This window comes from Bison bison, unplaced genomic scaffold, assembly GCF_000754665.1.
Source record: "Bison bison bison isolate TAMUID 2011002044 unplaced genomic scaffold, Bison_UMD1.0 scf7180017864056, whole genome shotgun sequence".
NCBI lineage: Eukaryota > Metazoa > Chordata > Mammalia > Artiodactyla > Bovidae > Bison > Bison bison.
Window position 1 is genome coordinate 1,579,417 of NW_011494628.1, and position 23,269 is coordinate 1,602,685.

The 23,269-nt window shown below is 43.1% G+C and overlaps 1 protein-coding gene across 1 annotated transcript in view; it reads left to right on the forward strand.

Annotated features, from left to right (window-relative positions):
• Positions 1-23,269, forward strand: part of B3GALTL (beta 1,3-galactosyltransferase-like) — a 100,907-nt gene that overhangs the window by 70,664 nt on the left and 6,974 nt on the right. Inside the window, exons 10-13 of the mRNA XM_010835910.1 lie at positions 5,715-5,828; positions 7,933-8,032; positions 12,140-12,259; positions 18,352-18,496. Of these exons, the coding sequence (XP_010834212.1) occupies positions 5,715-5,828; positions 7,933-8,032; positions 12,140-12,259; positions 18,352-18,496 (479 nt within the window). The remainder of the gene's footprint in view (positions 1-5,714; positions 5,829-7,932; positions 8,033-12,139; positions 12,260-18,351; positions 18,497-23,269) is intronic.

Here is a 23,269-nt window from a genome sequence, read left to right on the forward strand (position 1 = left end):
TATTGGTGAAGACTCTTGAGAGTCCCTTGGACTGCAAGGAGATCCAACCAGTCCATTCTGAAGGAGATCAGCCCTGGGATTTCTTTGGAAGGAATGATGCTAAAGCTGAAACTCCAGTACTTTGGCCACCTCATGTGAAGAGTTGACTCATTGGAAAAGACTCTGATGCTGGGAGGGATTGGGGGCAAGAGGAGAAGGGGACGACAGAGGATGAGATGGCTGGATGGAATCACTGACTCCATGGACATGAGTTTGAGTGAACTCCGGGAGTTGGTGATGGACAGGGAGGCCTGGCGTCCTGCGATTCATGGAGTCGCAAAGAGTTGGACATGACTGAGCGACTGATCTGATCTGATCATTTTGCCTTTTCATACTGTCATGGGGTTCTCAGGGCAAGAATACTGAAGTGGTTTGCATTCCCTTCTCCAGTGGACCACATTCTGTCAGACCTCTCCACCATGACCCACCTGTCTTGGGTTGTCCCACGGGCATGGCTTAGTTTCATTGAGTTAGACAAGGCTGTGATCCTAGTATGATTAGATTGACTAGTTTTCTGTGAGTTGGTTTCAGTGTGTCTGCCCTCTGATGCCCTGCTGCAGCACTTACTGTCTTACTTGGGTTTCTCGTACCTTGGGCATGGGGTATCTCTTCACGACTGCTCCAGCAAAGCGCAGCCGCTGCTCCTTACCTTGGATGAGGGGTATCTCCTCACCGCCACCCTTCCTGACCTTCAACATGGGATAGCTCCTATAGGCCTTCCTATGTCCACGCAGCCATGGCTCCTTGGATGTGGGGTTGGTCCTCCTGGCCGCTGCCCCTGGCCTCGGGTGTGGGGGTGTGGGGTAGGTCCTCCTGGCCTCAGCCCCTGACCTCGGATGCGGGGTAGCTCCTCTTGGCCGCCGACCCTGACCTCGGACGCGGTGTAGCTCCTCCCGGCCGCCGCCCCTGACCTTGGACTTGGGGTAGCTCCTCCCGGTCGCCGCCCCTGACCTCAGACTTGGGGAGCTCCTCTTGGCCGTTCCTGCACTGTCGCAGCCTGGCACTCTTGGCTGCTGCCCCTGACCTCGGACGTGGGGTAGCTCCTCTTGGCCGCTGACCCTGACCTCGGATGCGGTGTAGCTCCTCCCGGCCGCCGCCCCTGACCTTGGACTTGGGGTAGCTCCTCCCGGCCGCCGCCCCTGACCTCAGACTTGGGTAGCTCTTCTCGGCCGTTCCTGCGCTGTCGCAGCCTGGCACTCTTGGCTGCTGCCCCTGACCTCGGATGTGGGGTAACTCCTCTTGGCCGCCGCCCTTCGGGCATGGGATCCTCCCGGCTTCTGCCCTTGACCTCGGACATGGGGTAGCTCCTCTCGGCCGCCCACGCTTAGTGCGCCAGTCACAGCCACCCCAAGAGATCACTAGTCTTTCCCATTCTGTTGTTTTCCTCTATTTCTTTGCATTGATCCCTGAGAAAGGCTTTCTTATCTCTCCTTGCTGTTCTTTGGAACTTTGCATTCAAATGGGTATATCTTTCCTTTTCTCCTTTGCTTTTGGCTTCTCTTCTTTTCACAGCTATTTGTAAGGCCTCATCAGACAGCTATTTTACTTTTTTTGCATTTCTTTTACTTGGGGATGGTCTTGATTCCTGTCTCCTGTACAGCATCATGAACCTCTTTGCATAGTTCATCAGGCACTCTGTCTATCAGATCTAGTCCCTTAAATCTATTTCTCACTTCCACTGTATAGTCATAAGGGATTTGATTTAGGTCATACCTGAATGATCTACTTTCTCTCCTTTCTTCAATTTCAGTCTGAATGTGGCAATAAGAAGTTCATGATCTGAGCCACAGTCAGCCCTGGTCTTGTTTTTGTTGACTGTATAGAGCTGTTTCTTTGGCTGCAAAGAATATAATCAATCTGATTTCAGTGTTGACCGTCTGGTGATGTCCATGTGTAGAGTCTTCTCTTGTGTTGTTGGAAGAGAGTGTTTGCTATGACCAGTGCGTTCTCTTGGCAGGTTCTCCTTAGGTATCTATTTTATGCATAGTATCAATAGTGCATATGTGTTGATCCCAATTTCTGATTCCTTCCCACTCATGGACTATTATTCAGCCATAAGAAGGAATGAAATTAGGTCATTGTAGAGATTGGCTGGACCCTAGAGACTGTCGTAGAGAGTGAAGTAAGTCAGGAAGAAAGAAGTATTCTGTATTAATTCATATATGTAGAATCTAGAAAAACTGTACTGATGGTCTCATTCACAAGGCAGAAGTAGAGACGTGACATAGAGAACAAACGCCCGGAGCAGCTTAATTCCTGATGAAAGTTCAGTTCTCTCCCAGCTGCTGTGCAGGTGAAGACGGGGGCCAGAGTGCCCTGACGCTACTGTGTCAAGTAGCCTTTCCGTCTTACAGACACCCGATCCCCAAACCAGGAATCGGAGCACAGCCTTGGTGTTGTCACTAAGCCTCTCCTAAGAGAAGAGAAACCAGGGCTTTCCTATGTGCTCACTGACTTCACACCGAGACAGAAGGTCCGTTTGTCAGTTGGAAAACGGCAGATTCCTCAAATCAGAATGGTCATGCACATCTGGTTGTGTGGTAGATTTTGCTCAAGGGTCAATTTGTTTTCATTTGTAATCAGAGTTTTGCACGTCAGCCTTTTGGGAATAGAAGGGACTTCTCTGCATCTCCTGCTTCTCAATGGTGCACCCAGGGAGAAGATGTATGCTGTCTGGACAGATGGTTTTTTTTTTTTTAAATAGTACAGTTCTTTTTACTTTATCCTAATTTTAAATTATCTGTGGCAAACATTCTTGAAAGAGACATTCACTATTGTTTTATTATGTGGGAGGAAGTATGCTTCTCAGTATTGAAAATGAAATAGTAGATCACGTTAACTATATTGAAATTTTTACTCCAAGTTTAATATCTTTAGGAATAGAGTGTCTTAATATGAAATATAAATAATAGAAAGAATTCAGTTATTCTCTATTCAAACAGTGATGATAAAATAGACCAAAATGTCTAAAGTTTTAAGCAGTATTGCATCAACTCTGGTTTAAAATAGTCTTCATCTGCTGTTGTAGGAGACTTCACCTTGACTTCAGTTCTTTGCACAGGCATTACCGTGACAAGGATTGGATAGGTGATAACATTGTTCACTGTTGGATGGTTTTGGGGTGTGAGACTCAGAACACGTTGCTGTGTTGAAATGGTCAGTCCATTTTAAAATGATTGGTCATGGTGGTACTGGTTTCCCAGATGGCGCTAGTGGTAAAGAACCTGCCTGCCAATGCAGGAGATTTAAGAGATGCAGGAGATTTAAGAGATGCAGACCTTCCCTGGGTTGGGAAGATCCCCTGGAGGAGAAATGGCAACCCACTCCAGTATGCTTGCCTGGAGAATCCCATGGATGGAGGACCCTGATGGGCTATAGTCCATGGGGTCACAAAGAGTGGGACACGACTGAAGCAACTTAGCATGGTCTTGTACAAAGGCTGAATCGCTGATAGAGATAAAACTCCTTCCTTTAAACCAGTTCCGGAAAGAACCCTCTGCCTTTTGGAATCCCCAGAGCACCCAGTCTTCAGGCAGCTGTTCACTGAGCACTTACTGTGTCTCAGGTTGTATGGGGTGCTGGGCTCTGAGAAATTCTTACCTCTGGTAACATTTCTGTTTCACCTGTTTCAAACCAAAACAGGAAACAAGTAGGTTAGGTGTGTTGTTGTTCAGTCGCTCAGTCGTGTCTGATTCTTGGTAACCCCATGGACTGTAGCCTGCCTGGCTCCTCTGTCCATGGGATTCTCCAGGCAAGAATACTAGATGTTCCCTTCTCCAGAGGATCTTCCTGACCCAGGGATCGAACCCTGGTCTCCTGCACTGCAGGCAGATTCTTTACCATTGAGCCACCAGGGCAGCCGGTCTTGTCTGGATAAGTCCTACTTATTATGTGCAAAGCCAAGGGCCACCACAGGGTCAAGCTTGGGTTTTCTTGAGCTGGAATTTGGACAGAATAAGAATTTTTCCTTTTTTCTCTTATTCTCCCTTAGCAACCTTATCTATTATTATTATTATTTCAAAATTATTTATTTTTAATTGGAGGATAATTTACAGTGTTGTGTTGGTTTCTGACATACATCTGCATGAACCAGCCGTGTCCCCTCCATCCTGAGCCCCCCTCCCAACTCCTACCTCATCCCACCCCTCCAGGTTGTCACAGAGCACCAGGTTGGGCTCCCTGTGTCATACAGCAGCTTCCCATTCGCTATCTGTTTTACATATGGTAATGTATATGTTTCAGCACTACCCTTTCAATTTCTTCCACCCTCTCCTGCCCCCAACCTTATCATTTACGGATCTTTGTCCATTCTGGCACGGAGAAATCTTTATATCTGCCTTTTTTTATGATTGCAGAAAATTGTATTTTAATATATAAAATAATATTTAGTGGCTTAAAATAGGTAATTTGGAGGTTACCATAGCAAATGTCCAGAATTTGTTAAGTCTCTTCTTTTTTAAGAGCTGGTAAGTAGTGGACTATGGAATGATGTACTTTCGTATTTTCTGTATATGGGCTATCTGAGTTTGTCTTCCAGTTTGCTGACTGGCATAGCTAGACACTTAACTTTGACATTGCATGGGTAGTTTTTGCATATCATTTATTTTTATTTAGGTTGGGGGAAAATATAAATGATTTAATAAAGGTTCAAAATATTGACCTGAAGATTTGGTTCATCAGAGTTGAGATTCTTAAATCAACAGTATAAAATCTAGTTTTTTTTTTTATGTTGATGATCTTTTCTATTAAAACAACAGTGGAATCCCTTTAAAATTGAGATGCACAGGTAGTAACTTTAAAAAAAAGTATAGAAGAAAGCAATTACTGAGATAGTTGGTCAGGTGAATTAGTATCAAATCGTGGTCAAGCTGATTTCTCTGTGTCGGGTGTGGAGTCACAGCTAACTTTGAGCATCTCACCCTAAAATACAGAAAATCAGCCAAGTTTTCTGCTGTTTGTGTTTATTAAAATAATTTATCTGTTCATGATACAGTTTTAGAATCTGCAGTGGTTTTCGATTTTATTTCTTCTACACTTTCGAAAAGTGCGACACAGTACTATCAGCCATCACATTTTGTGATTTTTAAAAAATTAATTAATTACTTTTATTTGGAGGCTCATTACTTTATAATATTGTGGTGGTTTTTGCCACACATTGACATGAATCAGCTGCTGGTGTACATGTAGTGATTCTTAATGGCAGGGTCATGTCCTTTATAGGGTCGGGTGGTTCTGTTGGCATCTTCGGGTGGAGACGTGTACTTTGAAAAGGTTCCCTCCTCCATTGTGAGGGAGGCAAGTATACATCTCAGCGAGAACCGCACAGAATATTCCAGCCCTTAGAAGTAATTGTATCCCCACACCTCTAAAAAACATCTAAAACTCCGGTTGTGAATTTCAAATAAAGCAGCCTGGGGAAAGAGAAAAATTAGGTAAAATTAACTTCTACACAGCAGTCTGATCCGACTAGACAATGTATCTTCCTGTGGAAGCAGAAATGAGGAGGGCCTGTGCTGTTGAGGTTTCTCAGGGTAGGAGGGGAGCGCTAAGCCTTGGAACACCTGGAGAAGAACACGTGCTGGTCCCCTTCCTTTCTGGGAGGTCATCCCGTCACGCGGGGGTTCCAGCTTCTTGGGTCACTGTGCCAGTGATGGTCCCCTCTCTCGTTTTTTCAGTCCCCATCGTGAAGCAGACTTGGGCGGGGCAGGCAGGTCACCTTGAATACTACAGTGATTACGCAGACAACTCCATTCCGACGGTGGATCTGGGGATTCCTAACACAGATAGAGGTGAGTCCTCGGTCCTGACTGATCCTCTTACTCAGAATGTCCATTCTGTAAATATAGTAGCTTAGGATAAAAATGAAGTATTTTATAAATACTGTAATGTTCCCCTTGTGTAAGTTTCTTTCCTTCCTCCTCACATCTTTATCCATGGATGTGGACCGATTCTTGCAGTTTAAGCACTGCTTTTAGTATTAACAAAAGTTCCAAGTTTTTAGTTGGTCATATGTAAGTGACTGACATACATGACGATTATGCGCATGACAGTTATGGTAGAGTTTAAGCACAGATTTTTTGTACCTTCATAATTCACTGTGGCCATAATGGGGTGCCTGTGTCTTAGTCACTCAGTCATGTCCGACTCTTTGTGACCCCATGGACTGTAGCCCTCCAGGCTCCTCTGTCCCTGGGATTCTCCAGGCAAGATTACTGGAGTGGGTTGCCATTCCCTTCTCCAGGGGATCTTCCCAACTCAGGGATCAAACCTAGGTTTCCTGCATTGCAGACGATTCTTTACCATCTGAGCCATCAGGGAAGCCCCCCTCCCAGAGTTAACTTTTCATATTCCCATGCAAAGTGTCTCTTCATTTAATTTTAGCCATTTATTCAGCCAGTATTATCATCCGACTTTGGTGTGCTGGCCCCTGCTAGACACTGAGGGAAACAGGAATGAAGCTGATGGTTTCCATCTTCCAGAAGCTTATGGTCTGTTACAGTCCAGGATGCATTTCATTTGTATTTCTGAGAGGCACTTAACCACATCCTACATGGGACATATGTAGTATAAGCTCATATACGTATATATAATATATAAGTAAATTGTTGAAGTACACTTGTTTTTCTCTTCAGATTGTAGGCTAATTCAAAACATTTTTTATTTCAAAAAATTGGAAGTATAAATTTGGCCACCTCACCTTCAGATGCTTTATTCATCTTAATTTTTATCCATTGTTCCTGCCACATTTTTCTTTAGTTTTCTGGTTCCCCCCAAACCTTTTTATGAAAAAAAGAGTAGTAAGTTGATGATCTTGTTCTATAGAGTAATTTATCTTGATTATTTTATGATACTGTCACTCATAATGCTGTGATTGATAAAGTAGAATCAATACGCCATCCTGTAGTATTGATTATTCTGACAAGATTAGTATATATATCACTAAGTCTGTCTGTTGCTGTCTGTTTTGGAAAAATGATTTCAGATGGAATTTTCCTTTTTTTTTGTTTATCTTGCTTTTTAGACTCTAATGCTCATAAATTGATGCATTCTTGATTTGTTTTATTTTCAGTCTGACCTTATTATTGCTTATATTTATGTTCTACCTTATCCAAAAGGAATTTGAGATGGCTTTCAAAAATATATACCATAATGTACTAAAATGTATTATGGTAACCATACTATAATGGTTAAAAATACATAGAGTGATCAAGAATAAGAAAAGTAATGGTTAGTTGAGTGCTTTGTTCTCTACTGTGTCACTTAATACTTTGTTGAATTGAGGGGTTTATTCTTATTTATTGACTTGCACTCTCTCCCCAAGCATTTATTGCCGTCCTGGCCTCAGCATTTTCCATTAAAGGTTTGCTATCTGTCGGCATCTAAGGGACTGTGCCTCTGATAGCACTGTATCTTTAGTGTACATCCCAGAGCTGGCCACCATGTCTGGCGTTTTAGAAACGTAATAGCAAGTATTTACAAAATAAATAATCGACAGTATAATATTGTATCTTGCACCATTGTTTCCCTATGGTTGTGATGCCTGAGATTCTAATGTTTTTTTCAGAATAATGTGGTCTAAGGAAAGAAGCCAGGCTCCTGTTATTTCTGCAAGACTTAACAAATTTGTTATGTGTCTGGAGTGAACTACAGTGTTTCCTATACCTGACTTTGTGTAATTCCCCTCACCTCTCTAGGTCTTCAGTCTCTCATGTATGAAATGAATGACTGACTTCATGATTTTTATCGTTCCCCCTGGTTCACTAAGTCCATGGAAATTAGAAAAGGCTGGTTTTCAAAATTTCAAATTCTTAAGTGAATACCAGTGTTTAAACTTTGACTCACAATGTTTTAAGGAAAGTAATACATTGTAAGTTTTCTTCTCACCTTTCCTAGGTCATTGTGGAAAGACATTTGCCATTTTGGAAAGATTTCTAAATCATAGCCATGACAAAATACCGTGGTTGGTCATTGTGGATGATGACACATTAATAAGGTAAGGGGCCCTCTTGTCCTCAGGCGGCTTTAAATTCTACATGTATTCATAGTCAGAAACTAGGGTGGGTACTTCTGCTGCTGGCCAGCATGTAGAAACAGGGACTGGATTTTACCCTCACATCTGAAACATGTTTCCTCCCCCCTGCCGCCCCCCAGGCTGTAAAGGACACAGTATCTGAAATGAGTTATTTTTAAAACATGGACAGTAGACAATACAGTATAATATGTATAATAACTCAAACCTAAATAATTCAAAACTAAAATAATTTTAATGTTGAAATCAAACATCAGTCATATCACTAAATGTGAGTGGGTTTAGCTCACCTAACAAACTTTTCAAAGTGCTTCATAAAACAAGCCCCAAATCTATGCTTTATATGAAAGACACATAAACATAGTCATTCAAAAAGTCTAATGATAAAGGGATGGGTAAGGTTTGCCAAGCCAGTGGGAACAATAAAAATAAAAAATTCAGTTCCCAACTCAAGCTAGGAAAAGAATCACAAAGTCAACCCAGACAAACAAGGAAGAAAATAATAATAAAGATACATGCAGAAATAATGAGGTAGAGGTCAAAAAAGCAGAGGATCAAACTAAAGAGCCAAAATTTTGGTTCCTTGAAAAAAAAATTAACAAATTGTATCAAGTGATTTCCAGTAATACCATTACGTGGAAAAAGCCAAGTGCATAAGAGTGCATTTTGTTTGCTTCCCTGTGTTTAAGAAAGAAGGGGAAATAAAACATACCCATGTGGACTTAGCTGTTCAAAAACAAAGTGGGCAGATAAACTGGAAGTCCATGAAGTAGCTCCCACAGAGGGGTGGGTGGGAGCGTGGGGTAGATGGAGGTGGGGTATGTGTGCCCCTTTTCTATCTCTTTGTTTAGTTTTGACTTTGGGAAGTGTGCTCATATTTTACCTATTGAAAAATAAAATGAATCTATAAGGATGGGAAAAATCAATAAGGATGAGGAGAAAGCTGAAACAAACTAACTGTATTTCAGATGAAAATATAATCACACTGAAGGGAAAATATAAAGCAAATACTGCTGAAGATGGGTTTTAGAGACACACCTTCAGGGGTAGAGAAGTGGAGATGCCAAAGAACTCCTGAGATTTCAGTCGGTCTGGTTTTGTCATGAAGCAACTCTGAAGGTACGTTAGGTAGGTTGTAGGACTGAGTAGAATGCTAAGTGGAAATAGTGTTGGGTGGGAGCCATGGTTCTCACTGTGGAAGGACATGGATGGGCCAGGTCAAGCTGATAGGCTGGAAGACTGGAAGTAGAGAAATCTCTAAGAATTCATAATTTCTATTAGACTCATGGTTTTTACAGTGTGTGTGTGTGTGTGCGCGCACATATCTTTCTAGTTCTTCACACCAAAGAAGACCAGATACCAGGATCCCCAGTAGCACCGAGCAACTAATGAACAGAACTAATACTACAACTTTCCTACTAAAAGGAACCAGGCCTTCTCAGAGAAAGAGCTGATTTTAAGGTTGAGGCAAGGAAGATATAGGAAGACATTTTAACTTTTTTTTTTCTTATGCCAGAGAGTTAGGAAGTGCTTAGGAAAAAAAAGAAAGAAAGAAGAATGCATGTTAAGAGGACACAGGAGCAAGCTTGAAGAGGTTCCCGTTGGTGGAATCTGGGACAAGCATTAGTGTCATTGAGGATGATAATGGATTAGGAACCATGACAATTAGGAAGCAATAAGTTCATGCTTATAATAAAAAAGTAATGAGGCAGATCTAGCTCCATAACAAAATACCAAATAATAAACAAAATAATTTATGTTAAACAATAGAAATTTATTTCTCGTTTTGGAGGCTGGGATGTCCAAGATCAAGGTGCTGGTGAGGCAGGTTTCTATGGCTCTTCTCTTGGTTTGAGGGTGGCCGCTGGCCTGGTGTGTGCTCGCGGGACCTCTTCTTTGTCTGCCATGGAGAGTGTTCTCTGGTGTCTCCTCTCATACAGACACAAGTTCTGTCGCATCCAAGTCCTACACTGGTGACTTCACTGAACCTCCTTCTAGGCCCTGATAGCTTACGGGGAACCGTGTCGGATTCGTGATCTCTGAAGAAGATTTAACTTCGGGATCAGGGACCAGGCTTGATCACTCAAGAGCTTTTGTGCAACAGAGTTTTATTAAAGTATAGAAGGAGACAGAGAAAGCTTCTGACATAGATATCAGAAAGGGGATGGAGAGCGCCCCCCGCCCCTTGATAGCCTAAGCAAGGGAGTTAAATACTTTTAAAATTAGTTATTGGAATAAATTGAAAGAATGTGTCAAGGTTGTAAACATCTTACTAGACCCACTCCCATAATTTACATTTTAAGATAACAGATTAGCCAGAAGGTTTTCAGAAAGGAGAGCCTGTCCTCAAGCAGGATATATTGTTGTTATATGATCCTTGAAAAGTGAAGTTGCTCAGTCCTGTCCAACTCTTTGTGATCCTGTGGACTGTAGCCCACCAGGCTCCTCCATCCATGGGATTCTCCAGGCAAGAATACTGGAGTGGCTTGCCATTTCCTTCTCCAAGGGATCTTCCCGACCCAGGGATTAAACCCAGGTCTCCCACATTGCAGGCAGACGCTTTAACCTCTGAGCCACCAGGGAAACCCTATATGATCCTTAGTACAGAGTTAAAACTGAGTTGTTGTGTAATCATCAGTTCTGGGCTTAAAGGAAACATTTTATGGGACTGAGACTAAGGAATGTAGAGGAAAGAAAAAAGATGTTTGTCCTTTCCTCCTCCCTGAGAATTCCAGAGCCCTGTCTCCACTTCGAGAGCCCCAGACCCCTTTCTCCTCCTTGGGGACCCTGGACTTATCAACCTGCCTAGGAATTAACTCTCTCAGCCCCATATCCAAATATAGTCACCTGGGGGGGTTAAGGCTTCAGCATATGAATGTTGTGCGTGGGACACAGTTCAGTCCACAGCGGGCAGATTCTGGCTAGCAGGGAGCGAGGAGTTCTGACTGGTTGATGGAGCTGGAAAAGTCATCTCTCTGACACCATCAGAGTAAAGACTGATTCAGGCAAGAAACTGACGGATGCCAAACTAGGGATAAGTTTTAATGAGGACCAGGATACTTGCTAGTGTTAGAGTGTCTGCCGGAGACTCTGAGAAACAGCAAAGGCAAAATAGCAAGTGTCCAGGGGAGACCCCGGGCAGCACCGTGTGATCAAAACAGACCCTCCCAGTGGAGGACAGGTGGATGCGGCAGGCCAGACGGCATGCCTTCTGTGTCCCTGCAGCACCTGAGGATGTGTAACCTTGCCTTTGTTACGAGGAAACATCAGACAAACCCAAGATGAGGACCAATCTATTAAAAGGGGGGTGGGCATTTATTTTTTAAAAATACCAGTGTCATGAAAGATTAAAAAAACCGAGGAACCGTTAAAGGAGATGAAACTGAGAATAAAGTGAATGACAAATAAATGCATTTTTCTGAGCAGCTAATGGATATTCCCACAGCCCTGTGGAAGCTGTCACTGTTGACATACGACAAGGAGGCATAGGGGCCGGAGGTATAGACAGACAGACACAAAAGGCCACGGATTAGGGAAGCCTCCCTAGAGGAGGCCGTAAGTACAGTGCAGTGGTGTGCCACAATCTGAAGGCCCCCTGGAAAGCTTTGCTGCCCAAATTCCCTTCCCGCCTTGCCTTCACCTGCCTGCCAAGGACTCATCTGTACTTTACAGGTTCCTTTTTTAGCCATCAAGGATTGTAACAGATACCAGCGAGGTCTGAAAAGGTACACTGAGGAGTTCATTCAGTGGGGAGCAGACCACTGGCCACCCTCCTTCCTTGCCTGGCCACACTGCCCATGCACACAAGGCAGCCACTGCTGGTCTGGGCTTGTGAAAACAGGGGGAGACCCTTGTTTCTCAGTTTCTCTCCTGTTTCCAGTGATGTACAGTGTACATCAAGTTTTTTTCTTTTTAAAAATCTTTCTTCTGTAAGTCTCCTGAATTTCATCTCTGTGACTGAGAGGGAGTATTGCAGAGTATAACCAGTGGGATGTAAGAACCGTAAAATATGTATTCTGCAGACACATTTGAATTAAGGAACTGTCGCTTCTGTTCCCTTGGGAATCTTAGCATCTCCAGGCTCCGGCACCTGCTGAGCTGCTACGACACCCGTGAACCCGTGTTTCTGGGAGAGCGTTACGGCTACGGGCTGGGCACCGGTGGCTACAGCTACGTCACGGGAGGAGGAGGGTAACTATAAGCTTGGCTTTCTGGAAATTGCACTTCTGTTTCCGGGATGCAGGGGTGGGTCTGTGCTATGGGCTCTAGGCTGATACCTAAGAGCTCTGTAAATGGGGGGAGCTGTTACAATGATAGGAACGTGAACATTAAAAAGAACCCACAGTGAAGAACATTTTATTCCTTGAAGAAATTATATATATATAAATGTATGTATATATAGATGATATATATAGATGATAGTTGGTAGAAATGTGCCTGTAGTAGTGATTGCTTCTAGGTGGCCAGTTAGTTTTGATCGTCTGTTTGAATGAAAAAAATCTGGGGTCTAGATTTTCATTTCAGAAAATAATTCATTAGACTTCTTAATTATCCCGTGCTTATTGATCGTATTTGGGGAAAACAGTAGTTACAGAAGTTTAGATTTAAGCAATTATGGGATATTTGTGTGGGATTTATGGGTTTTAAATATAGTTAAGAATCAGTGCTTTTAGGTAAGCTTCTGCCTAATCTCTTATGGGGAGAGATTTTGATTTGATTTGTGTAGGTGAATCAGTCAAGCAGTTAGCCTGTTCTGTTGTTTCTATAGTATTTGCTGCTGGGTGTTTAGGGAGAATCTTCTTATCCACTGTAGTGATTTACACGTATTCAGCAGGTTTTGTTGAGTATCCACTATGTGGTGGGCAGCATTCACTGGATTGTAGGTTTCTGAACCCTCGGACTTTTTATTCTTACTTGGCGATCCCCTAGGTTAGAACCGGGCCTACGACTACAGGGTGGTCTTCCAGGGGTTCCCGTTTTGGTCTGGCCTGGTTAGTGGTGACTGAAGTATGGTTGTGGAGGTGGCCTTTCCTAGTGATAACCAGGCCTGGGCAAGTTCTGATCTTTGTTGATCTACCTGAGGCCATTAGCAGTAGGAAGCAGGGGTCCACAGAGGCCTTGGAGAAGACACTAAAGCATCAAGCTGAGGAGTGTTGAGCTCGTCATCATTTAAGAAGGTTCCAGCTCTTTGCAGCCTTGTGGTAATGCATCAGTATCCTGGGTGAGGGGCTGGTGTCCATTAAGCCAGAGTTTCCCCTTTTGTAAAGGGTAGTGAAGAACAGGGAAGCCTGGCATGCTGCAGTCCATGGTGTCGCAAGGAGTCGGACACAACTGAGCAGCTGAACAACTGTGCTTTGTACTTGGGTCGATATATTTTGCAGCAGGAATGTGTTAATACTTTGACCCCAGAAGGGGCAGAGCCATAGCCTCCTGGTCCCCCCGCCCCTCGTCCTCCTCCCTGCTGTGCTGATGTCAGAGACTCTCTGTGGTCCTCTCGCTCCCTGCTCAGAGGCTGTGCTGCCTTCCTGTTGCTGTTAGTCTGAACTCTCCTCTCCTACTGCAGGCATCTGACTAGAAGATGATCACTCAGATTTCAACCAGACTCACACTGACCTGGATCGGGCCTCACTTTTAACCACTTCCCGTTGGCCTAACCCCCAGCCCCCAGGTGCTCGAGACCCGGCCTTGGGGCTACGTCTCTAACCTGTCTTTCCTCCTGCCTTCCCACCCCCAGACCCTCTCTCCCGGGCAAGGCTCTTCCCTGGAAGCCGGCTCATCTAGGTTTCCACTCACTCATCTCTTCAGCAGTTCCTTAGGTTAGTGTGATTTGTATCTTATTTGGGTTTTTGTTTGCGGGACCAGGGGAGTGGAAGTCTTTCGTGCCCTTGTACAGCCCCTCATTTCCACTGGGATAAAGTCCAGTTTCCTCACTGGGGCTCACCAGGTCTGCCTCTGTCTTGGCAGATGCTGTTCTATCGTCTTAGCCTCGTTTATCTTCGCCCTCATCCTGAGAGAATTCGTGCTGAACCTCTTTCAGTTCCTCAGAGGCGCTGTCTTTTAACGCTTCCCTCACATACGGCGTCTGCTGCTCTCTTCACAGCACAGTTCCCCACCGCGCCCCCAGCCGCCTTCCGCCTCTATCACCTGGCTAATCCTTCTGCTTCTTGTGGACAATATATCATTCTCAAGCCCTAAGCTAGTCTGGCTCCTGAATCTGGGTTAGATACTTTCCTCATATACACGAAGCACATTATGGTGACCATTATCATTTAATTGCCTATTTACTTTCCTGTTTTCTACCCAAATTATGAATTATTTGAAGGAGACACCTGCATCTTATTTCTCATTCCATCCTCACTGCCTGTCGTGGAGACGCAGTTTTACAGGGTCCAGGGGACAAATGAATAAGCAGATGCATGAACACTGGTACTGATCTTTATATGACTAACATGGACCAGTGTCATGTTCTGTTCATAGCAGCACTTCACAAAGATGCAGAAACATTCTTCATGAGATTGTCTCATTTCTGCCTTTGATAAAAGCTGCAGGCATAATAGTTTCTCTGATGTTACAAGAGATTTTTCTGATGATCTAACTTAAGAACCAACATGCTTTTTTTCTAAACAGCAAGTCAGAATCAATCAATGGCTTTTAAAAACCAGTTAATGGATCACAACCAACATTTAAAAATAATGAAATATAGAACAGAACAGAATAAAATAGATATATTATGTAGCAAATGTTATGTGTATTTTTCAGTTTTACACCCATACGCAAAACATAAATGGTTACATATGGACTGTGTTTCTGTTTCCTCACTGTGGTTTAGAGTCGAATAAGTTTTTGAAAACCATTGCTTTAAATCACCCTCTTAAGCCCCAGTTATCAGGGATAACCCAGGAGTGTGGACTCCAGTGATGTATGTGTGGAAAATGAGACCTTTGCACTATTAGAATCCAGCTGTCTGTTTTCCACTTTGTTGCTTACTCCTTGAAAGTTTGGGTAATTAGAGATAATTAGTTCAATAACTGTTTTCTTAAAAAGTGCTTATATATGTTTGGGTATGAAGCTGTGCTCAGGATGTCATTGGTGATCTGGATCCTCCTTGGAAGAGGCCTCGGTTCTGTTGCCCAGAGAGGCCATCATGACCTGTTCATCTGCTCAGAGCCCAGCACAAGTCTGGCCTGTTTCTGACACACTTCTGCAGGTGTCTTGATTTGCAGGTACGCCCTTGGCAAGTCCCTGGCTCCTATTTTAGTCTTCCTTATTTTAAAACTATTTTTAAAATTACTATATTGTATGTTAAAGGAAGTCATATTATTAGTCTTATAGCCTTTCAACATCTTTTTTATAATTAACATTTTTTACTTTTATTTTTTTAACTGATGGTTTACACAGTGTTGTGCTCATTTCTGCTGTACAGCAAAGTGACTCAGTTATATAGACATTCTTCTCAAATATTCTTTTCCACTATGGTTTATCCAGGAGACTGGATATAGTTCCTGTGCTAGTCAGTAGGACCTTGTAGTTTATCCATTCTAAATGCAATAGCTTGCATCTATAAGGAGAAGGAAATGGCAGCCCACTCCAGTATTCTTGCCTGGAGAATTCCGTGGACAGTGGAGCCTGGTGGGCTGCAGTCCATGGGGTTGCAAAGAGTCGGACACGACTGACTAACACCTACGTCTGTAACTCTAAACTCCCATTCCATCCCTCTTTCCCCGCCTTGGTAACCACAAGTCTCTTTTCTATGAGTCTGTTTCTGTTTTGTAAATAGATTCATTTGTGCCATATTTTAGATCCCACATAAAAAGTGCTATTACATGGTATTTGTCTTTCTTTCTGATACCTTCACTTAATATGATAACCTCTAGTTGCATCCATGTTGCTGCAAGTGGCATTATTTCATTTTGTTTTTAATGACTGAGTAGCATTCCATTGTGCATGTGTGTGTGTGTGTGTGTGTGTGTGTATGTATCGCATCGTTTTTATCCATTCGTCTGTTAGACATTTTAGTTTCCACGTCTTGGCTGCTGTGAATAGTGCTGTGAATGCAGGGGTGCATGTCTCTTTTGAATTATAGTTTTGTCTGAGTGGGACTGTTGGATCATATGGTAATTCTAGTTTTAGTTTTCTGAAGAACCTCTATACTATTTTGCATAGTGACCGCATCAGCTTACATTCTCACCTACAGTGTGAGAGAGTTCCCTGTTCTCCACACCCTCTCCAGCATTTGTTATTTGTAGACTTTTTAATGATGGCCATTTTGACCAGTGTGAGGTGGTGCCTCGTTGTAGTTTTAGATTCTCATTTCTGTAATAATTAGCGATGTTGAACATCTTTTCCTGTGCCTATTGGCTATCTGTATGTCTTCTTTGGAGAAATGTCTGTTAAGGTCTTCTGCTCAGTGTTTGGGTTGTTTTTCTGTTGAGCTGTATGAGCTATTTGAATATTTTGGAAATTAAGCCCTTGTTGCATCATTTGCAAATATTTTCACCCATTCCATAGGTTGTCTTTCTTTCATGACTTCCTTTGCTGTACAAAAGCTTGTAAGTTTGACTAGGTCCCATTTGTTTATTTTATTTCTATTGGCTTGGGAGGCTGACCTAAGAAAAATCATTGTACCATTTATGTTGGAGAAGGTTTTACCTATGCTGTTTCCTAATTTTATGGTATCTGTCTTACATTTAAAGTCTTTAAGCCATTTTGAGTCACTGATGAATGCTCGATTTTTAAGAGAGGCCATTCATGGTGAGTTTTCAAACTTGCAGTTCCCTTTTGTATAGTTCATAGCACCATTTTTCTTCTTGTACAGCCCTATTTCCTTGTATCACCTTAAATAAAGAGCTTCTTTGTCGTCTTGTCATATTCCATCCAGTCTTGTGACATGTCAGCAAAGGCAGGGAGTCTTCCATGTTGCTGCTTCACCGGCCGTGGTCACTGGTGCTGGTTACACAGTTCTGAACTGAGCCCCGCTGAGCGGGAACGGATGTGTTTGCATCAGGGACTGTGCTCAAGGGCTCTGTCCTCTTTCCCTCCCTCAGGAAGAGCTTTATAAATGCGGATCATCAGACCTTTATTGAGGACTTACTGTGAGACCCTCTATTTGACGATGGGAATATATGGATACACAGATAGTTTTGCTGTCAGTAAAGTCTTTGCTTATTGGGAATGAACTTGTGAATCATTTTAGTCCTATCAGCTCTTGGGTTATTCATGATACGAAAATATCTAGTACTACTCTAGGACCAGAAGGGAAACTAGAAACTGATCTGTGCTTAAAAAGAAGAGAATTTATTGCAGGAACTTGGTACAAGGTATTGGAAAGGGCCAGAGGACTAAAAGGGAGCTGGTGGCTTTACCCAGAGCTCAGTAACTCCAGGAAGTGCTGTTGTTCCCGAGGCTGGAGGAGCAGAAGGTGCTGGATTTGAGAGCCCACTGGTACAGGTTGCTGCGGCCACCGCTGCTGTCAGGCTAGCAATGCAGCACCTGGGGCAGACCCGGGACTGGCTGCCACTGCTGCTTGGGAACTGTCCCTAGAGCTCTGCCAGCCTGTGCCAGCGTTCCTGGAGCCTGTGGCTCCCGCACGCCCAACACCTGCCTCTGGCTAGAGACCAGCTGAGCCAGGAGCAGACGGCCTCCTCCAGGGATGTGCCCCTTGTTGTCAGGATGAAGCTGGGATGTAGCTGGCCAGGGAGTCTGGAGGGCACTGCAAAGTCCCCAGCTTCCTGCAGCGCTAGGGAGAGCGCAGAAAGGCAGGGACAGTGTGAGTTCCACTGGGAGGTGCCCGGCGTATCAGGTCAGGCAGCGTTTTAGCACCAGTGGAGACCAATCAGTCTCTTTCTCCCACCGCCCTTCTCAAAATCACCTTACGGAGGCTTCTGTGAGCAGAAATCACGTGGACCACGCATGTTTTCCAGTTAGATTTGATCTCATTGTCAGTTATCACTTGTATGACTTAGGTACCTTGTATATCCGGGTCCATCTGCCCGCTGGGGGAATGTTGGCAGATTTTGTTACTGATCTCATTAAGCATGTGTGAACTTACGAACTCTTCTAATTTTCCAGTGACATACTAGAAAAAGAATACTGCCTATTTATTTGTGTATAAGATATACATGAAGAAATACAATTGCTTATTAAATAACTTAAAAGTGATTTTTATGAAACACTACTGATGTTGACATCTTTATGAGAAACGTGGCTCTCAACTCTATCTCCTCATTTAGATTACCAGTCACAAGGACCTAACTGCCTTCTCTGTCTGCTCTGGCTTCCCCCAGAATGGTTTTCAGCAAAGAGGCCATCAGGAGACTTCTCGCCAGCAAGTGTCGCTGCTACAGCAACGATGCTCCGGATGACATGGTCCTAGGGATGTGCTTCAGTGGGTTAGGAATCCCCGTGACTCACAGCCCTCTCTTCCATCAGGTGAGAAAAAGGGTTTTATTCCCACCTCAGAGCGGGAGATGGGGATTTTCTTCTCACTTGAAGATCCTACTTTTTTCTCTTCACGTATTCTTCTGGAAACAGTCTTAAGAACTGTGTAGACAGGCTCCAGGCAGGGACATCTTTAACTAGACCTGTTTGTCCAGAGGGTTGATGCTGTACCTGTACAGCATGAAGACGGAAAGCAGAAACATGTGCAAAATGAAACGGTGTTTGACCTGCATCCTTGCATGCGGGACCAGGTAGAAGCTGTTCCTTCCCCCCACCGCCTTTTGTGTTAAAAAAAAATTGATGGCGTTTAGAAACTATCAGATGCTATTTCGAAATATCAGGACTGACCCAATATTGTCCTGCTTACCACCGAGTGTTTGCAGTTCTCCACTGGCCTCAGTCTTTATAGCATTGGCTGCCTTTTTATTGGGCTTTCTCCCCTTTGGGTGCTATTAAACTAATTAAATTTCAGTGTAGTATCTCAATAAGCATATATTCTGGGGGTTATAGAAGAGATGAGGTTATGTTCACAAGGGGTGGTTGGTGCTAATAAGGTCACCATCCTGCAATGTGGGGTAAGAAGGAAATCCTATTACAGTATTTTTACATTCTATGTAAAATTTTACAAAATAACCATAGCTCACACCCATTGTTGAGAAACTCAAAGCTTTTTGAAATTAGAAATATCTAAATGCACATGTATTTTAAGTGTCCTCCCTTACATTGAAAATATAGTCGTCATGCTTATTCAATAACCAGTAGCCATACAGAGACTTGGGCATGACAGAAATAGCCCTGCAGGAGAACTTGAGCAAGGCACAGAGAGTGCTTAAGTTACCAACAAAGGCAGAACCCATTTTTTGCGTTCTCAAGGACTGCAAGGAAGGATTAAAAAAAAGAACTCTACAATAAGAAATGTCTGAGAAGCCACCTCCTTGGTACAAGTCGGAAGGTACTTGGCCGTCTTTTAAAACCTTGAGCCTATATGTGGTGTTCTGAGGACTTAGAAAAGCAGGTTATCCTCTCTGACCCCTCTCTCTTGTTCTATCTCATAATGTTTCACTCACAGAGAGGAAGAACAATGAAAACTGTTGGTGTATAAGGGAAATAATTTGTCACTGGTAATATCACAGTCTTGGGGCTTCCCAGGTGGCTCAGTGGTAAAGAACCCGATGCAAGAGTTGCAGGTTCGATCCCTGGGTGGAGAAGATCCCCTGGAGGAGGGCATGGGAACCCACTCCAGTATTCTCGGCTGGAGAAATCCCATGGCCAGAGGAGACTGCTGGGCTACAGTCCCAGGGGCCGCAGAGAGTCGGACACGACTGAGCACACAGCACACATCACAGTCTTAGTTTTTTATATCAGCTTCTTTAGGGAAGAATTCATTAGTAAATGAAGTGGTAAAGAGAAAAGAAAGAAGGAAAATAATCAGTAAGTAAAAGTCCTTTGAAAGTAATTTAAAAAGTGTTGTTTCCCAAACATTAAAACTCATGATTTTGCTAATTCACATAATACATTTTAAACCTTTCCAAAGTCATAAAGTGTGCTCAAAACCCATCCTCCCCAACAGACACTGCTTTATCTTCCAATTCTTAAGCCTCTTTTAAGAGAGTTTGCTCTGATTTGGACATTACTTTCCATTTGTAATGTTTGAACACTGGAGTCGGACATGATACATAAGCAACTAATACTTTCACAAAAGAGAGTGTATCTGTTCATATTGAGAAAGAGAAAAAAAATCTAGGATTCTTGGTGAGTTAGAGTGGGTGTGTGGAAACAAGCTGGATTCAAAGTTGCCTGGGCCCCATTCCTTCTGAGTCAGGGAAGGTTATTGTGAAATCACAGGTTCAGAACAGACCTCAAGGAGTGTGTAGTATAGCTCTCTGTTAAAAACAAAGTGTCTACAACATGTGGTTTTTCTGCGGTTCCAAAATTATATGCCACTAATGGGTATGGCTGTGGTCCGTGTGATAAGATTGACTGTTTTCTGTGATTATGGTTTGTGTGTCTGCCCTCTGATGCCTCAATGAATCAGCCTTGTCTAACTCAATGAAACTAAGCCATGCCGTGTGGGGCCACCCAAGATGGGCGGGTCATGGTGGAGAGGTCTGACAGAATGTGGTCCACTGGAGAAGGGAATGGCAAACCACTTCAGTATTCTTACCTTGAGAACCCCATGAACAGAATGAAAAGACAAAATGATAGGATACTGAAAGAGGAACTCCCCAGGTCGGTAGGTGCCCAATATGCTACTATGGAGAAATAACTCCAGAAAGAATGAAGGGATGGAGCCAAAGCAAAAATCATACCCAGTTGTGGATGTGACTGGTGATAGAAGCAAGGTGCAGTGCTGTAAAGAGCAATATTGCACAGGAACCTGGAGTGTCAGGTCCATGAATCAAGGCAAATTGGAAGTAGTCAAACAGGAGATGGCAAGAGTGAACGTCGACATTCTAGGAATCAGCAAATTAAAGTGGACTAGAATGGGTGAATTTAACTCAGATGACCATTATATCTACTATGGCGGGCAGGAATCCCTTAGAAGAAATGGAGTAGCCATCATGGTCAACAAAAGAGTCCGAAATGCAGTACTTGGATGCAATCTCAAAAACAACAGAATGAACTCTGTTCGTTTCCAAGGCAAACCATTCAATATCACAGTAAACTAAGCCTATGCCCCAACCAGTAATGCTGAAGAAGCTGAAGTTGAATGATTCTATGAAGACCTACAAGACCTTTTAGAACTAACACCCAAAAAAGATGTCCTTTTCATTATAGGGGGCTGGAATGCAAAAGTAGGAAGTCAAGAGACACCTGGGCTAACAGGCAAATTTGGCCTTGGAATACGGAATGAAGCAGGACAAAGACTAATAGAGTTTTGCCAAGAGAAGGCACTGGTCATAGCAAACACTCTCTTCCAACAACACAAGAGAAGACTCTACACATGGACATCACCAGAGGGTCAACACCGAAATCAGATTGATTACATTCTTTGCAGCCAAAGATGGAGAAGCTCTATACAGTCAGCAAAAACAAGACTACGAACTGACTGTGGCTCAGATCATGAACTCCTTATTGCCAAATTCAGACTGAAATTGAAGAAAGTAGGGAAAACCACTAGACCATTCAGGTATGACCTAAATCAAATCCTTTATGACTTATACAGTGGAAGTAAGAAATAGATTTAAGGGGCTAGATCTGATAGAGTGCCTGATGAACTATGGACAGAGGTTTGTGACATTGTACAGGAGACAGGGATCAAGACCATCCCCATGCAAAATGGCTGTCTGGGGAGGCTTTACAAATAGCTGTGAAAATAAGAGAAACCAAAGCAAAGGAGAAAAGGAAAGATAAAAGCATCTGAATGCAGAGTTCCAAAGAATAGCAAGGAGAGATTAGAAAGCCTTCCTCAGTGATCAATGCAAAGAAATAGAGGAAAACAACAGAATGGGAAAGACTAGAGATCTCTTCAAGAAAATTAGAGATACCAAGGGAACATTTCATGCAAAGATGGGCTCGATAAAGGACAGAAATGGTATGGACCTAACAGAAGCAGAAGATATTAAGAAGAGGTGGCAAGAATACACAGAAGAACTGTACAAAAAAGAGCTTCATGACCCAGTGATCACCCAGTGATCACAATGGTGTGATCACTCACCTAAACCCAGACATCCTGGAATGTGAAGTCAAGTGGGCCTTAGGAAGCATCACTACAAACAAAGCTAGTGGAGGTGATGGAATTCCAGTTGAGCTATTTCAAATCCTAAAAGATGATGCTGTGAAAGTGCTGCACTGAATACGCCAGCAAATTAGGAAAACACAGCAGTGGCCACAGGACTGGAAAAGGTTAGTTTTCATTCCAATCCCAAAGAAAGGCAATGCCAAAGAATGCTCAAACTACCACACAGTTGCACTCATCTCACACGCTAGTAAAGTAATGCTCAAAATTCTCCAAGCCAGGCTTCAGCAATATGTGAACCATGAACTTCCAGATGTTCAAGCTAGTTTTATGAAAGGCAGAGGAACCAGAGATCAAATTGCCAAGATCTGCTGGATCATCAAAAAAGCAAGAGAGTTCCAGAAAAATATCTATTTCTGCTTTATTGACTATGCCAAAGCCTTTGACTGTGTGAATCACAATAAACAGTGGAAAATTCTGAAAGAGATGGAAATATCAGACCACCTGACCTGCCTCTTGCGAAACCTATATACAGGTCAGGAAGCCACAGTTAGAACTGGACATGGAACAACAGACTGGTTCCAAATAGGAAACGGAGTACGTCAAGGCTGTATATTGTCACCTGGCTTATTTAACTTCTATGCAGAGTACATCATGAGAAACATTGGGCTGGAAGAAGCACAAGATGGAACCAAGATTGCCGGGAGAAATCTCAATAACCTCAGATACGCAGATGACACCACCCTTATGGCAGAAAGTGAAGAGGAACTAAAAAGCCTTTTGATGAAAGTGAAAGAGGAGAGTGAAAAAGTTGGCTTAAAGCTCAACATTCAGAAAATTAAGATTATGGCATCTGGTCCCATCACTTCATGGGAAATAGATGGGGAAACAGTGGAAACAGTGTCAGACTTTATTTTTTTAGGCTCCAAAATCATTGCAGAGGGTGATTGCAGCCATGAAATTAAAAGATGCTTACTCCTTGGAAGGAAAGTTATGACCAACCTAGATAGCATATTCAAAAGCAGAGACATTACTTTGCCAACAAAGGTCCGTCTAGTCAAGGCTATGGTTTTTCCAGTAGTCAT